The 16,184-nt window shown below is 39.5% G+C and overlaps 1 protein-coding gene across 1 annotated transcript; it reads left to right on the top strand.

Moving 5' to 3' along the window:
- The first annotated feature begins 11,579 nt into the window (after positions 1 to 11,579).
- LOC110917634 (wall-associated receptor kinase 2) lies at positions 11,580 to 15,151 on the top strand. The gene is made up of 3 exons (XM_022162126.2): positions 11,580 to 12,563; positions 12,677 to 12,844; positions 13,824 to 15,151. Exons 1-3 carry the CDS (start codon positions 11,600 to 11,602, stop codon positions 15,038 to 15,040), a joined length of 2,349 nt encoding a protein of 782 aa, XP_022017818.1. The 5' UTR covers positions 11,580 to 11,599; the 3' UTR covers positions 15,041 to 15,151.
- Positions 15,152 to 16,184: the final 1,033 nt, after the last annotated feature.

The raw sequence follows: 16,184 nt of genomic DNA, 5'->3' as shown, positions 1-16,184 counted from the left end.
CTTGTCCCCAGTTATCCTATGGGCTTGTCCCCAGTGATCCTCTGGGATCATTCTCAGTTATCCTTTGGGCATGACCCCAGTTACTAATTTATTTCTTACATTGGCTTAGTCCCAAGTTGTGCTTCGTTTTTCAGGATTGTCAAAGGTAAAACACATAAGGACCCTCAATCCTTATTATCCATCAAAATCTTATCCACGATTGTCTCAATTGAAGGTTAGGATCCTAACTTGGATCCTCAGGTATGATCCTTGACTATTTTGATTATATTCATCATCCTAACCGACCCTTATACTTTGACAACCAAACCTATGATCCTTGAACTAAAATACTTTGAATATTTTCAATATCAGGATATTTGATCTAGGATCATATCCTAAATTTATTAAATATATTTTCAACTCTTGCCACTTTAACAAATATACTACAAAAACAACTAAGAAACAAGAAGATAAGGATAACAACACGAGATAAGCCAGAAAAGTTAAGTTATATTATTAAACAAAAGGATCATTAACCCTTTCAAGAAAGTTGTCAAAATTGCCAACCCACATTTCTACCAGCAAAACGTGGCCCGTCCACATGGGTTGGCAAAGGGTGTCCATTGTCTATGCGGTCTTAGCATTTTGCAGGAAATTAAAAGCGGCAGGATCACAAAGGCTTCATCCCCCAAACAGAGGATCCCTCCACCTTTTGTAATCCTACCTATTGTTCAAAGGATCCAGGATCTTTAACCCTAAAGACTATTGTTCGAAGATTACAGACCATAATTGTTTCAAACCCCACTATCAAAATTTAAAAAATTGGGCTCCGGCTATGTCTAGAAGTTTCCATCATTGCCCAATCTTGCAGCTCAAACCTTCGCCGCACCATCACCACCAGCTCCACTTGCCTCCCCCTGGTCCTTACCGGCATCTCCACCTTCAAGCATAGGGATATCCTCAACATCATCGTCATCCTCTAACTCTGCTAGCCTTGCCTTCCAGCCTTCAATATCCCATGTGCTCTTATCAAAGGAAGGATCCTGAGCCTCCGTGGCCATCTGCAATTGTATCTTGTACATAGCTATCGCGGCAGAGACTTTAGCGTCCTGAGTGATGTCACGCTTCTCATAATCGAACCTGATCAATGCTTTGACAGCCTCATCCTTAACAGCCCGGATCTCCTTCTCAAGATCAGTGATCTTGAGATCCTTCAGCACACCCATTTGATGAAGGTCGGCAATCTGGCGATCCTGATCTTCAACGTGGCTAACATAAGATTCTATTTCAGTAAGTTTCTGCAAAAACAACAGGATATAATGTCAGACACGGATGATCCTCAAAAACCATCAGGATAACCAACAGGGGCAGTGATCCTAACCTCGTTGACAGAATCAAGAAACTGCTGGCGAATCAGGGGAAATCCTTGGAGATCCTCAGAAACTTTCCTCTTCTTTCCCTTACCCCTAATGGGTAATTTAGGGGCTGAAGCAGAAGGACTAGCAACAGAAGTCTTCTTCTTCGAAGACGTGACCTTGGCAAGATCATCAATCCCAAACAAGGAGGCAGATTTGGCAGACTTAGCGGATTTCCCAGCACCTACACAATCAAAACAAGATAAGTCTCCTAACTAATTTAATATTTTTTGCCTAGAACTTACTTTTTGGTGAGGATACTTACTTGACATTGTGGCAGACGCGGAGGATACTTCTTGTGAATCTCGGATGGTGACTTGAAAACTTCTGACCTCAGGATTAAGCCTTTTAAAAGCTAAAACTCTTTCTCTTGCAGCAGGGGTTAACTTGAGATGAGCGATGGAAATAGCTGCAAAGGAAAAAAGACATTAGTGATCTTCATCAAATGAGACAGGACTGATAGTGATCCTTCGAGGATCCTCTACCCTACCATGAGTGGCCCACTCCTTGGGCAGATCATTCCCATTAGGGAGGGAATCCCTTCTCACGAAGAAGAAACGACGCTTCCAATTTGTGTCATTTTTGGTAACTTTCAAAACAGGATGATCCTCCCCGGCCTTCCGTTTCAACAAATATCGATGAGAACCAAACGTGGTAAGATCATAAAGTGCGGCCAGCTCTGCCATCCCTAAATCAATCCCCTCCTGCTCGATGATCCTCTCGAAGGTATACAAGACCCTCCAGATCATCGGCATGGCTTGGATATAAGATATGCCGGTCAGAGAAAAGAAAGATTGGGTGAAGGCCGGAAAAGGATACGAATATCCTATGATAAATGGAATTGCGGGAAAGATCACCCAGGTGTCTGAAATAAAATCACTCAAGGCAGTGGATGTGAAGGATTTGAAAACGGCATTCGCCGGAAAGCAATGACGAATCCTATCTACATGAGCATCGATAAAGCAACATCTCTCCGTAGGGGAATCCTTAATGATCCCTTGGCTTTTTAGGGGACTATCCTTCTTGGAATCCTTGTGTGGAGAATTCCGGAGCAACATGTTTGTGACGGAACAGAAACAGAGACGGAGCAGAAAAAACAGAGCAAAGAGAAGGAAGAAGGGAAAGAGAGAAGAGAAGAATACCTGATCAATCTTCGGTGCAGAATATAAAGGGAGTGTATCTTGAATTTAAATACAAACTGATCCTCACCCTACCTCCTATTTATAATCATGATCTGCAGGGATTGTCACATCTATGACGTAATGATCTCAACGGCTAATCCATGTATAACGGTTAGTTATTCGGAGTCGCCCGTTGGAGATAAGATCAAAACAAAATATAACTCGTCTATTTACAATTAACTCCTTATATTTTGGGGGCAATTGTTAGGGCTGGATTTTTATTATAGGTGATCCTTACACGTGATCCTAACCAGTGATCCTTGTTTCTTTGGCAGACAATGATCCTCAGCAGGACTTCAGGATCAGGATCATGGGACATTATAGGATCCTCATACTAACGATCATCTTCGCTTAATGCAATGTTATTTTTGCAGGAATATCTAGCAGGATATGCTCTAGGCATCATGATCCAGGGACGCGTCTTCACAATTATGGCAAGAGCTTAATTGAAGAAAGACGTTGCACAAGATATGGAAACATGGCTTGATTCATGGGCAGCAATTTAGGCTAGATTGTCTTTATTTCTAAAGGGGAATGAGCTGATAATTAGTCCTTTTACCTAAAATAAGTCATCTACACTTGTATAAATACCACTCTTCCTCATTCGGAAGAACACACACGACATACAACGCAACTCTCACACACTTAGACACCAAAAGCAATAGTGATCCTTGTACTCAGCTCATTATCATCCAAAGTTGTAATCATATTTTTGTTATATTGAAGTTGGTGATCGGTAGTTGCCATCACCCGAGGTTTTTTATGCCGGAGATCATTCATTGATCAAGGGCTTTTTCCTCGTATAAATCATTGTGTCTTTGCATCTTTATCACAGAAGTGATCCTTTACTTTCATAATTAACCAAGCATCATACCCCGTTTTCATAAAGTTTGGTTACATTATCCTTGTGTGATTTTTGACCAAAACAGTTTCCTTGGCATGTCTTTTGGCTGCTGAAAAGGAAGTACCACAAATGTCTGATCCACCGGATATAAAGTTTATAACTTGTGCCTCTGCTGGAGGAGCAGGAGCCTTTTCTGGGATCCTTTCAGGATCCTGGATCCTTGACTTCTTTCATCCCAAAAGTTCCTTTAGGTGCCCCTTGCTCAACAAGTAGCCAATCTCTTTCCTCAGTGCAATGTACTCTTTGGTGAGATGCCCGAAATCCTCGTGATATGCACACCATTTGGATTTGTCTTTTGTAGCAGCTGGTTTATCACTTTTCCTTGGTCACCTAGCTTTCTCACCTAAATTCTGCATTGCAAGAATTAGTTCATTGTTATCAATAGAAAAACAGTATTCAGAAATTGGAGGATAATCCTCATCATCCTCTTCTTGTTCTACTGCATGCACATTCTGGTTATCAGACTTGTTGTAGGATTTAAACTTGTTATTCTTGAAGTAGGATCCTTGCTTTTCATGTTTCGAGGATCCTGCCAGTCTCTCCTGGATCCTTTTGTCATCTTCTAAATGGATGAACCTAAGGGCCCTGGTTCTTACTTCATCAAGATTCCTGCATGGGGTCATAACAAGATCATCATAGAATAATGAATCCCTAAGTAAACCCATTTTAAAGGCTTCTACAGCCGTGGCAATATCCAGGTTAGAAATATCTAAGGATTCTTTACTAAACTTAGTGATATAATTTCTAAGTGATTCATTTTGACCTTGTGTTACCCTATATAAATCACTAGTTAAACGTTCAAATTTTCTACTACAAGAGAATTGACTATTAAACAGGTTAACTAGATTAGCAAATGAAGTAATAGAGTGAGGGGCAAGACTTAGCAGCCATTTAAGAGCTGATCCTGTGAGTGTGGATCCGAAGCCCTTGCATAGACATGCTTCTTTTAACCTCTCTGGGATGGGGTTGATCTCCATCCTTTCTCTGTACTGAGCTACAAGTTCTTCTGGATCCGTTGAACCATCATACAGCTTCATAGTTGGTATTTGGAACCTTTTGGGTATCTCAGCATCACAAATAGGTGGTGCAAAACGAGATATCTTATGGCTCCCATCTGCAATCTCAGGAATGGGTTTAACCACTCCTGGAACGCTGGATATCATATCCTTCAGCTTTTGTAATTCTCTAGCCATAGCTTGATTGATACATGTATCCTGCATAAAGCCATGGTTAGTGTTATAAGAATTATTAAAAGTGTTACCTCCCGGAGGATTCAAGTTTGGAATCCCAGATGTGAATCCATATTGTCGAGATTCTGGTATAACTGAAGGGCCAGATGAAGCAATGGTCTGCATTGGGATGAAGTCTCCTTGATGGACATCTGAACTTCCATGCTGCAAGCTTCTTAAGGATCCTTGATCCTGAGAGACATTGGATCCTTGATGCGCTATGAACGAGGGTCTTGGAGGATAATCCATGGATCCGAAAACCTGCGATGAGGATCCTGGAGGCTGAAAGGAGGATCCTTGAACATGAGAGAATCCTTGAACCTGAGAGGATCCTTGAACATGGGAGGATCCTTGAACCTGAAAGGATCCTTGAACCTGAGAGGATCCTTGAACCTGAGAGGATCCTTGAATCTGAAAGGATCCTTGAACCTGAGAGGATCCTTGAACCTGAGAGGATCCTTGAATTGGCTGTGTCCCCATGTATCCTCCTGAGCTGGCGAAGGATCCTTGATGCTGGGAGAAGGATCCTGCTGGTTGAAAATAGGATCCTAGGCCCTGAGTCATTGCTGACGATCCGTAATGGATTCCTCTTATTCCACCCAAGTATTGGACATCCGGAGCTGCAGAATGCTGGGAGGTTTTGACCGGCGTGTCGAAATTCAGAGACCTAGGCATCAATAGGGAATGATCCTCCGCTGATCTCTTCAGTTTCTTGATATCTCCAGTTTCCTTGAGAATCTTTTCGTTGGTCTTATCATGCTGCTGTATGTGATCCTTCATCTGCAAAATCACAGTAAAATGGTCACTAGTAGTAAGACTAGAAGAAATAGAAGAAGCTAGAGGTTTTGAGAAAATAGGGCTCGGTCTCTTTGAAGGATTCTCACCATTCTTCTGGGATCCGGAAGGTGGTGGAGGCAAAGGTGGAACGCCCTGGGATGAACTGATTGCCGGCATTAAACTCGAAGTGGTTTTTCCTTGAGAAGCCATGTGGTTGAAGGTAATGAACCGGAATGAATGGAATGAACAAAATTTCTCAGAAATGAAGCACCAATTGCCCCACGGTGGGCGCCAAACTGTTTTGGTTAAAAAATCAAGCAAAGATAATGCAACCAAATCTTTTGTTGTGAGGTATGATGCTTGAATCAATGAACAATGTTAAGGATAACACAGAAATGTAATGAACAAATGACACAAGGATTTATACGAGGAAAAAGCCCTTGATCAAGAGTTGATCTCCGGCACAAAAAACCTCGGGTGATGGAAACTACCGATCACCAATTAAGATTAATCAAAAGAAGTTCACAACTCGGGATGATAACAAGCTTGTTACAAGGATCACTAGTGTGTAATGTGCAAAAAAGTGTATGAAATCGCCGAGTAGTGTTCGAGAGCTGGTTGAGAGCTGTTACGAGAGTGTGTGTATGCCAAAATTAGCTAAGTGTTCTAACTCAAGCTTGTTATCCACATTTAAAATTAGAAATAACTATACTAACTAACTATCCGCAATTCGTGCAAGCCTCCCACGATCTCCATAACGTCCATAAGAGCCTAGCACGTGTGGAATATTAAGGGAATATGCTCTAGGAATTTCGGTGAGACTCGGTCCATGCCTTTGCTCCTGCAAAACAAGCTTACGTACGAGGTAGACAATTGTTAGCACAAGGATAACAATAAGGATCCTGAATCCTGATCCTGCAACACCTGCTGAGGATCCTTAATTCAAACAGAATTGAGGATCCATGATCCTGGCAGCACTTGAGGATCCGTGATCCTTAGGATTGTAAAATCCTCCCCTAACAATGGTGATTAAACCTTACACTATTTTTCAACAAAACGAACAAACTATCAGTATCAACGATTGTGAGCTGAACTATTTATGTCAAAATGATTGTTAAATCAAATTTGACTGTCCGAGCTCTGATACCAATTGTTAGGATCTGAGTTTGGTTTTGATTGTGTTTTATATTTGAATTAAGATGAACAATGAATGAGTAGTGCAGTGGAATAAAAATGGAAACAAACTTTTCACAATCAAACAGGAGAATTGCTTTCAACACACATTTTCAACAATGAACCGAATGCTTAAATTTATTCCAAACACTGATTACAATTGCATGTATGCAACTCCCCCTCAGCCTGAGCTCACAATGATTTGTTCGTACAGGAAGAAAGGTGGTGAAGAGCTAATAGAACAGTACTATAGGCATGGACAAACCACTGAAGCATCTAGGCTGACGTCACCATGAAAGTGACATCTAACCTCCTAACAAACTCTAACATCTGATCTATACAACCACTGCTAAGCTAACAACTGTTATACATTACATTTCACAAAGACAAACTAAACTACTGTTGAATCTTTCCACTAATGTAAACCCAGCAGTACTTGATATAACTCAGCAGTGCTTGACTCAAGGCAGCAGATTGAACAATAGGGCTTTAGTCTTCATTAGTCTTTGTCTTGATCAGCAGTTGTACCGATCAGTGAATTGGAGGTTAGCAGATGTTGAAACCACTTTCAAGGGGAGAGACTTGATGATATAACATCTGCTTATTCTGGATCCACTGCTCTGATCCAGTTTTGGCTTTAATTATCTGTTCCTTTGATAGGGTTCAATCCCAACACAAATTCATATGTAAAAAATATACGTATAAAATTCGTATTTCTTAGTGTTGTTCGTATTTTATCTGGTATCGGTTTGTTATCTTTTAATATTCAACAGTTTTTCCTGCAAATCACCATACGCGCACTATAAAGCCGATAGACATTCCTAGACACTCCAAAGGCCTAATTAAGTTAGTTTGGGTCTCAAAACACTACTTATAGTTGTCTTAACGTTTGTTATTCGCGTAATTATAACCCGAAAATTACCGGTTATCACATTCAGGGTCCAACATTGATGATATTGGAAACAACGAGGTGTAAAGTTGATGAGTTCTGAAAATAAGAGTAAATTACAAGTTTTGTCCTTTATGTTTACATCAAATTTCAGGCGCTGTCCTTTAGCGCAAAAGTTGACAGGCGGTGTCCTTTACCTTTCAAAATCTTGCACGTTTTATCCTTTAGGCCAAACCCAATTAGATTTTTTGGTTAAATCTAGTCATGTGCAAGGCACATGAGGGTACTATTGTAATTTCACTATTCAAGGGACTATTATGTAACTAACTTATATTCAGGGACTGTTTTGTTAAAAATAAAAAACATATAAATAAAGTTAACTTCTCTATCTCTCGCCCCATTCTTTCTCTTTTCTCTCCCAGAAGGAACTGAAACTCCATCTTCCTATTTTCTCTCTCTCTAAACTTTCTCTCACACACACACTCTCTCTATCATAAGCTCTGACTTTTGAGGGTGGATGTGGCAGGTGGTTATGGTGGGTGGTTGTGGTGGGTTTGGTTGTAGGTGGGTAGTGGGTTGCTGTGGTGTTAGGGGCGACGGTTGAGGTGGTGTTAAGGCCGGTTTGCAGGTGGGTGGTGGGTGGATGGTGAGTGGGTGGCTGTGGCGTTACGGGCGGCGGTGGAGGTGGAGGTGGTGTTAAGGCCGGTTGCAGGTGGGTGGTCAGTGGGTGGTAGGAGATTCGGTGGTGGCCGGAGAATCGGTTGTGGCCGGAGACTCGGTGGTGGCCGGAGAATCGTTAGTGCCCGAAGGCTCGTTGTGGCCGGAGACTCGTTAATGGTCGGAGACTCATTAGGGTTTTTAGGGATTTTTGGTTTTGGAGGGTTTTTAGGTTGTTGAGTTGATTTGAGATGGTGGTGGATGATGAAGGGGGTTGGTTGTGTCGGTGGTTGTTGTTGATTTGAGATGGTGGTGGATGATGAAGGGTGGTGGTGATGGTGGTTGTAGATGATGAATGGTGGTGGTAGAGGATGGTGGCATGATGGTTGTTGATTTCTATATAAATATAAACAAAAATATTTATAGTTGTAACAGGAATAATATTTTTTAAAAAATATATATAAATATGGTTATAAAAATAATATTTAAATTATTTTGCTTTATTTTTACATAATAGCCCCTGATATAATTTATCTTACACAATAGTCCCTTAAATGGTGAAATTACAATAGTACCCTCATGTGCCTTGCACATGACTAGATTTAACCAAAAAATCTAACTGGGTTTGGACTAAAGGACAAAACTTGCAAGATATTGAAAGGTAAAGGACACCGCCTGTCAACTTTTGCGCTAAAAGACAGCACTTGAAATTTGATGTAAATATAAAAGACAAAACTTATTATTTACTCTGAAAATAAGGTGTAAAGTTGACATCGGATGTGATCCATACTTCTACAAATGCAGTTTACTTTTTTTTAATTGAATTTTTGAACCCTTGTAAGAGGACACAGGGTGGTCCGTTATACCACCCCTACAACGCGTGATAACACCACGCTACACCGCCGCCTCCATTGCTATAACGCGTTATAACATCAACGCGTGGAACAGATAACGCGTTGAACAAAGAAATGACTGTTTGAATATTTTGACCGTTTGGCACAAATATCACCGTTTGGGGGTAATATTTTGAGAGGCTTTTTTAAATAAATCATTCCCCCACTCAAATAAATCATAAAAAAGCTATCCAATTCAACTCCAAAATTTTACATCTCAATCTAAATAATTTTACAATACACATGGAAGGTTCAAGCAAGAGAGGTGAGGGTTCGAAAAAAAGAGGTTCGGGTACGAAGAAAAATCCCGTAAGACCCAAGGTTCGAGCGAATCTTGGCGAGCCGACGCGCTTTAGGTTGCAAGACGAACCTGACCAAGTCCCACCCTTTCAAACCCAACAATATCCACCCTTTCAAACCCAACAATATCCACCCTTTCAATGGCAAACGTACCAAAACCAACCGTTCGTTCCACCGTTTCAACCTCACCAATTTCAATCGCAAACGTATCAAACCCAACCCCACACACTCGACCCACTACTAGAAGACAACACCCTCATTCATCATTTTGCAAACGCGTGGTGTGAACCACAACAAAGTCTTGACGAGGAAGAGGAAGAGGAGGAAGAGGAAGAGGAAGAAGAAGAACAAAATGATGACGTTCAAGGAATTGCTCCAATCGGCCGACAACTTTGGACGAGCGAGGAGGAGGTGTCCTTGGTAAAGGCGTATTTGCACATCTCAGAGAGTAGGAAACATGGGAACGAGCAAAGAAAGGATGCGTTTTGGAGACGGGTCATTAATCATTTTAGGCAACTTCCCGATGCAAGGATACGAAACATGGACCAAATGACGTCGAAGTGGAAGGATTTGAACGGGAAAATTCGCAAGTTCAACGCTTGTTTCATTCAAAAGGTATGTTTTTTTATTAAAGTTTAATAAAAACAGTTTTTTTAAAAAAAAACAAAAACAGTTTTTTTAAAAGTTTTATAAAAAAAACAGTTTTTTTAAAAAAAAAAACCAGAAACAGTTTTTAATTAAAATAAAACAGAAACAGTTTTTTTTTTAAATAAAACAGAAACAGTTTAAAAAAAACAGTTTTAAAAAAAACAGAAACAGTTTTTAATTAAAATAAAACAGAAACACTTTTTTTAAATAAAACAGAAACAGTTTTATAAAAAAAAACAGTTTAAAGAAAAACAGAAACAGTTTTTAATTAAAATAAAAAACTAACAGTTTTTTAAATTAAATAAAAAAAACAGTTTAAAAAAAAACAGAATTAAAAAAAAAAACATAACATTTTATATTTTTTGTAGAACCGAAACCCACAAAGTGGAGCGAGCGAGGCGACGATCATGCAACAAGCCACCGAAGAGTATTGCTGAGTGTACAAAAAGAGAACTTTTCCACACGTGGGGGCATGGGAAGTTGCGAGACATCACCCGAAGTGGGTCCCCGTTGAGTTGGTTGACATGCGTGGTCCTACGGCTCCAAAAAAACGAGGAAGTTCGAAAAGATCAAAGACATCCGATTCGGGGAACTACACGACTTCCGCGTCGGATAACTTGCCCCAAATGAACTTAAACGACGACCCCCTTGACGAACCCGATCAACCCGTTGACGACCCCGTTGAAGAAGATACACCTACAAGGCCACGACGCAAGAAAAGTGGCAAATCGTCAAGCAAAGGGAAGGAAGCGGTGGCGGAGTCGATCTTCAGAATCGAAAAGGAGAAAATGACCAAATTCAAGAAGGCCGAACAAAGAAAAGAAATAATGATGTCCCTAAAAGTTGAACGCGAGCAGGCGTACAAGGAACACTTGAAAACGATTGAAAGACAAAATGATTTAAAAATCTTGTGTGAAAACTACGCCCATCTCGACGAACCGTTCAAGTCAGTTGTCTTTCAACAAAAGCGCGCGATTTGCGCAAAGTGGGGTTGGGAGATGCCACCCGTTTAGTTGTTTTTTTTATTTGGCTATGTAATTTATTTTTAAAGTTTAATGAAATTTATAATTTAGTGTTTTATTTTTAATTTCTAATTTTAAAATGAAAATTAAAAAAATTGGGTGATAGAATTCCATCACTAGTGATTCCACCCCTCCTACATTTCTATCACTAGTGATAGAAATTTGGCTGATGACATGGCATGATTTTATTGGACAACGGAAGTGATAGAATCTATCACTAGTGAACCACCCCTCCTTCCCTAATCATTGAGTTATAAATATGGGGTAGTAAAATATTATTGGTTAATTTTATTCTTAGTTGACCAGAGAAACTTTTTTAGGGTTGATTTCTGGAAGTAAACGGAAAAGTTGACAAAATGTCAACTTACGACATTTGAAATATGAAACAAAAACAAAATTATATGTGGAAAACAAAACACCCATGTCACTTTAAATCGATTTCCACCGTAGAAGATCATCTCAACCACCATGAAAATCAATAATATAAGTTGAAAACGAAAAAATTGCATTTGGTCCATTTTTGTATAAATCGATGTCCACTGCGAAAAAAAAAATCCTCCATCCATCAACCACCATGCACTTCACAAGGAACATTCATATATTTCTCTTCTTATTTGTGTTAGCAATCACAAAATCTTCATCTGAACAATCAAACACCACCAGCGATGTGATCACCATCACAAAAGCCGCAAGCGTAGCCAAACCCGGCTGCCAAAGCCAATGCGGAAACGTAACCATTCCATACCCGTTTGGCATCGGTCCGGGCTGCTTTCTAAGTGAATGGTTCGAAACCACGTGCAACACGAGTGTTAATCCTCCCAGAACCCAGATCGGTAATCTAACAATCCTAGAATTCACCGATTACACTTTCCGAATGCCCAACAATGTTGCAAGCCAATGTTATGATTCGTCGGGAAACATCATCGAGGACAATCCAGCCTACACAAGACTAGGCTGGACATCACCCTTTTCATTTTCACAAAGAAACCAGTTCACTCTACTGGGGTGTGATTCCTTTTCCCTTATTTTCGAACCTAAACTGCTTAACTTGACGAGCGGCTGCATTGCACTGTGTTCCACTTCCGAGGAAGTGGTCAACGGGTCGTGTTCGGGTGTCGGGTGCTGTCAAACATCGATCCCAAAGGCACTCAAGTTTTACTACACGTCTATTACTAGTTTGACCAATAGAAACCACACTACCATCTGGTCTTTTGATCCTTGTTCCTACTCGTTTTTGGGTGAGCAAGAACGGTTTACATTTCGTGGGGTGTCAGATTTTATGGACCCCAATTTCAGGAACCGGACCATGGCTAGTGTTCCCATGTTGGTTGATTGGGTGGTTGGGAACTTGAGCTGTAGTGAGGCTAGGAGTGCTGGTGTGTTGGCTTGTCAAGCGAACAGCAAGTGTGTCGATTCAGATACTGGAGTTCCAGGATACAGATGTATTTGCAATAATGGTTATCAGGGCCAGCCTTATCTTGAGCCAGGTTGCCAAGGTTAGGTTTGTTATTTTTCAAATGATCAGCCTAAAACATCCAAACAATACAATCAACTAGAATAAATGTAAATCAAAACGTTAAATAACAAATTTTTTGTTTCATATTGACAGACATCAATGAATGTGAAGATCCTAGTAATCTTTGTGATGGGGTTTGTACGAATACCCTTGGTAGTTATACGTGTAGTTGTGAAGATGGGTACGTCGGAGATGGCCTGAAAAATGGACATGGTTGTGCCAAGGAAAATTCAGAATTTCCTATTATTAAGTTCACTTTAGGTAATTTTTCATATTCATTTGAGTGGCAAGCAAACTCGGTGAAAATTGTAAGTGATGGGTTAAGTTTGTTGAGAAACTCTACGGGGTTTGCTTGTCATCCACCAACTTCGCTTGTCACACCAGTGAACTTAAAACAAATTGTCAGAACTAGCACAAATACGCTTGCACGGTTAGCAAACTGCCTAAGACCACTGGGGGTGGAGCGTTGAACTTCCGTGATAGCCAAAGTCCACGCGTGATAAAAACAAAACTTCCACCGCCACCGAAAATGTCCACGCGTGATAGCCAAGTTCCGTTATTTTCTTCACGCGTTGAAAACAAATATTGAAAGTGCAAACTTTGAGATTCTTTTGTCGTTTTATGTGGAATAAATAGCAACTTTGATGAAAAAATTAACCCCTCAACTTTTGTTAGCTATTTTTAAATAGCCCTCCTTTAATTGCAATTCAGGTCCCTCATCTTTATATAAATTTTAATTGCCCATCTCGACGAACCGTTTAAGTCGGTTGTAATTCAACAAAAGCGTGAGATTTGCGAAAGGTGGGGTTGGGAGATGCCACCCATTTAATTTAAGTTTTTTTATTTTTTTCAATGTTTAGTTGTTTTTTTATTTTGCTATGTAATTTATTTTTTAATTTTTATTAAATTTATAATTTAGTGTTTTATTGTTAATTTCTAATTTTAAAATAAAAATTTTAAAAAACTGTGAGTGATGGAATTCTATCACTAGTTATGACCACCGCCACTACAAAATGCTTGTGAGTGATAGAATAGTGGCTGATGACATGACAGGAGTTGATTGGATATTGTGAGTGATAGAATTCTATCACTAGTGACCACCCCCACTCCCCTAACAGTAAAAAAAAAAAAATCCAAAAAAAAATGCCTAAAAGTACTTAACTAAATCCTAAACAACCTACTAATCCAAAAAGTTTAGGATATGACGCCTTGGATTAAATTACAGCTTGTTAAAATGCAGGTATGGGGTTTGGTTTCTTGGCCGTTTTAGTAGCAACAACATGGCTTTATTTTGTCTTCAAGAAAAGAAACCTTGTGAAGCTCCGACAGAAATTGTTCCAACAAAATGGTGGTTTGCTACTCAAACAACGTTTTATTACCGGCGAAGGCAGTGCCGATTTAACAATGGTCTTCACAGCACAAGAGTTAGAAAAAGCCACTAACAATTACGCAGAAGACCGGATCTTGGGCCGTGGTGGTTACGGGACTGTGTACAAAGGCATTTTAACTGATCAACGGGTCGTTGCAATTAAGAAATCACGAGTTATGGATGAAACCCAAATTGAATTATTCATCAACGAGGTGATTATATTAACAGCAGTTCACCATAGGAACGTCGTGAAGCTTTTGGGATGTTGTTTAGAGACGGAGGTTCCATTATTGGTATACGAGTATGTATCCAATGGAACACTTTTTAATCATCTTCAAGGTAAAGGAACCATGACTTGGTTATCGTGGGAGAATCGGTTAAGAATAGCGGCCGAAGCTGCTGGTGCACTTTCATATCTTCATTCGGCTACATCTACCCCTGTTATCCATAGAGATGTGAAATCCGCAAACATATTATTAGACGATAACTACACCACAAAGATCGCGGATTTTGGTGCTTCAAGATTAGTACCATTAGATCAAACACAAGTGACCACGCTTGTTCAAGGAACATTAGGGTACTTAGATCCCGAGTACTTTCATACAAGTCAGTTAACCGAAAAGAGTGATGTTTATAGTTTTGGAGTGGTGCTTGCTGAGCTTCTTACCGGGAAAAAACCACTTTGTATGAAACGAGGTGAAGCAGAACGAAATTTAGCAACTTATTTCATTAAGTCGCTAAAAGAAAACTCTTTGTTTCAGATTCTTGAACCTAGAGTTGTAAGGGAGGGTACCCTAGACCAACTGCAACAAATTGCTGAGCTTGTGAAAAGATGCCTTCACCTTTTAGGAGATGAGCGACCAACGATGAAAGAAGTAGCAACTAAACTTGAAGTGTTACGTAAGTATACTCAACATCCATGGGCGAGTCCACATATTGATGAAGAGAATGCAAGCTTGTTAAACAGGGAGAACGAAGAAACCGACCTTTATGCAGAATCGATAAATGTGTGCACTAGTACTGGCGAAATCTCTTCCGCTTTTAGCATCGATAATGGTCTTGTAATTCCTGAAAATATGCTCAGATGATAAGATTTGTTATTGTTTGTTCTCGGATATTCTAAAAGTGTGTTTGTATGTGTAACTTATCGTGAGTCGTTCATTAGCTACTGTTTTGAATGCTTATAAAACTTGCTTAATTTGTAACTGTTTCAATTTTGATTAATGAGTGCGTAAATAAATGTGTCTCAAGGGGCTAATTGGGTAACAAGGAAAAACATGAGGTCGGAAATCTAAGAAGAAAAAAAAGATTTAACCCGACTCTCCCCATAATTGATTGTCATGTGAGGTAAAACCATTTTTAGTGATTAAAAAGATCAATGGAATTGTTGCAAGGATTCAATAACTATGGATTTCAATCCTGAAACGCCATAAAAGGGTGAGAATTTAGTGATTTATGGTATAAGAGCATTCACATTCTATCCATCAAAATATGTGAGGGGGAGTTTTTATATTATAAATGGTATAAAAAGTGGTTGTGAGTGGAGGAGAGAGAAAATGTTACCATCATCTGTATATTTGAGGGGACACTGTTCACCCACTATAATTTTTTTAATATATATTGAAAGTGGTTGTGAGTGAAGGAGATAGAAAAATGTAATGATAATATTATTTAATTAAAAAGGAGAGAGAAAAAGTATTTGTTTTTAATGAAAATATATTGATATACGAGTTGTTTTTAGTGGAATGTATGTATAATTTGATGCATTGGATGTGAATGCTCTAAGGAGTCATTGATTTAACCAATCAATATGGAACTCGAACCCATTTTCATGTGGAGTTAGATGAGTTCATTAAGAGTAAATTACAAAAAACGTCTTTTATGTTTGTATCGGATTACAAAGTATGTTCTTTACCTTTAATAATTACAAAAAACATACTTTATGTTTGCAAATCCTTGCACGGTTCGTCCTTTAACACTAACTCAGTTAATTCTTCTGGTTAAATCTAACCAAGTAGACCCCAAATAAGGGTATTTTGGGTATTTTGTCATATTTACTTAAATAAATAAACATATATAAAAATAAAAGAACACTTTTAACTTCTCCCCACATTGTCGTTCCAAAAAAAAAAACTTCTGACAACACCTTGCCGGTCTTACCCCACACCTTAGGGTGGTCGGGGCACCCACCGAAAACCCACGCGGGGACCATTTTGCCGAGCGGGGATGGTA

Source organism: Helianthus annuus, chromosome 16, assembly GCF_002127325.2.
Source record: "Helianthus annuus cultivar XRQ/B chromosome 16, HanXRQr2.0-SUNRISE, whole genome shotgun sequence".
In the NCBI taxonomy this organism is placed as follows: Eukaryota; Viridiplantae; Streptophyta; class Magnoliopsida; order Asterales; family Asteraceae; genus Helianthus; species Helianthus annuus.
Note: the sequence above shows the minus strand (reverse complement) of the source record. Positions and strands in the feature narration are given on the sequence as shown.

Coding starts and splice junctions, on each gene's coding strand:
- LOC110917634 (XM_022162126.2), top strand. CDS start 11,600: ATGTCCACTGCGAAAAAAAAAATCCTCCATCCATCAACCACCATGCAC. Junction 12,564..12,676: donor TCTTGAGCCAGGTTGCCAAG/GTTAGGTTTGTT, acceptor TCATATTGACAG/ACATCAATGAATGTGAAGAT. Junction 12,845..13,823: donor TATTATTAAGTTCACTTTAG/GTAATTTTTCAT, acceptor GTTAAAATGCAG/GTATGGGGTTTGGTTTCTTG.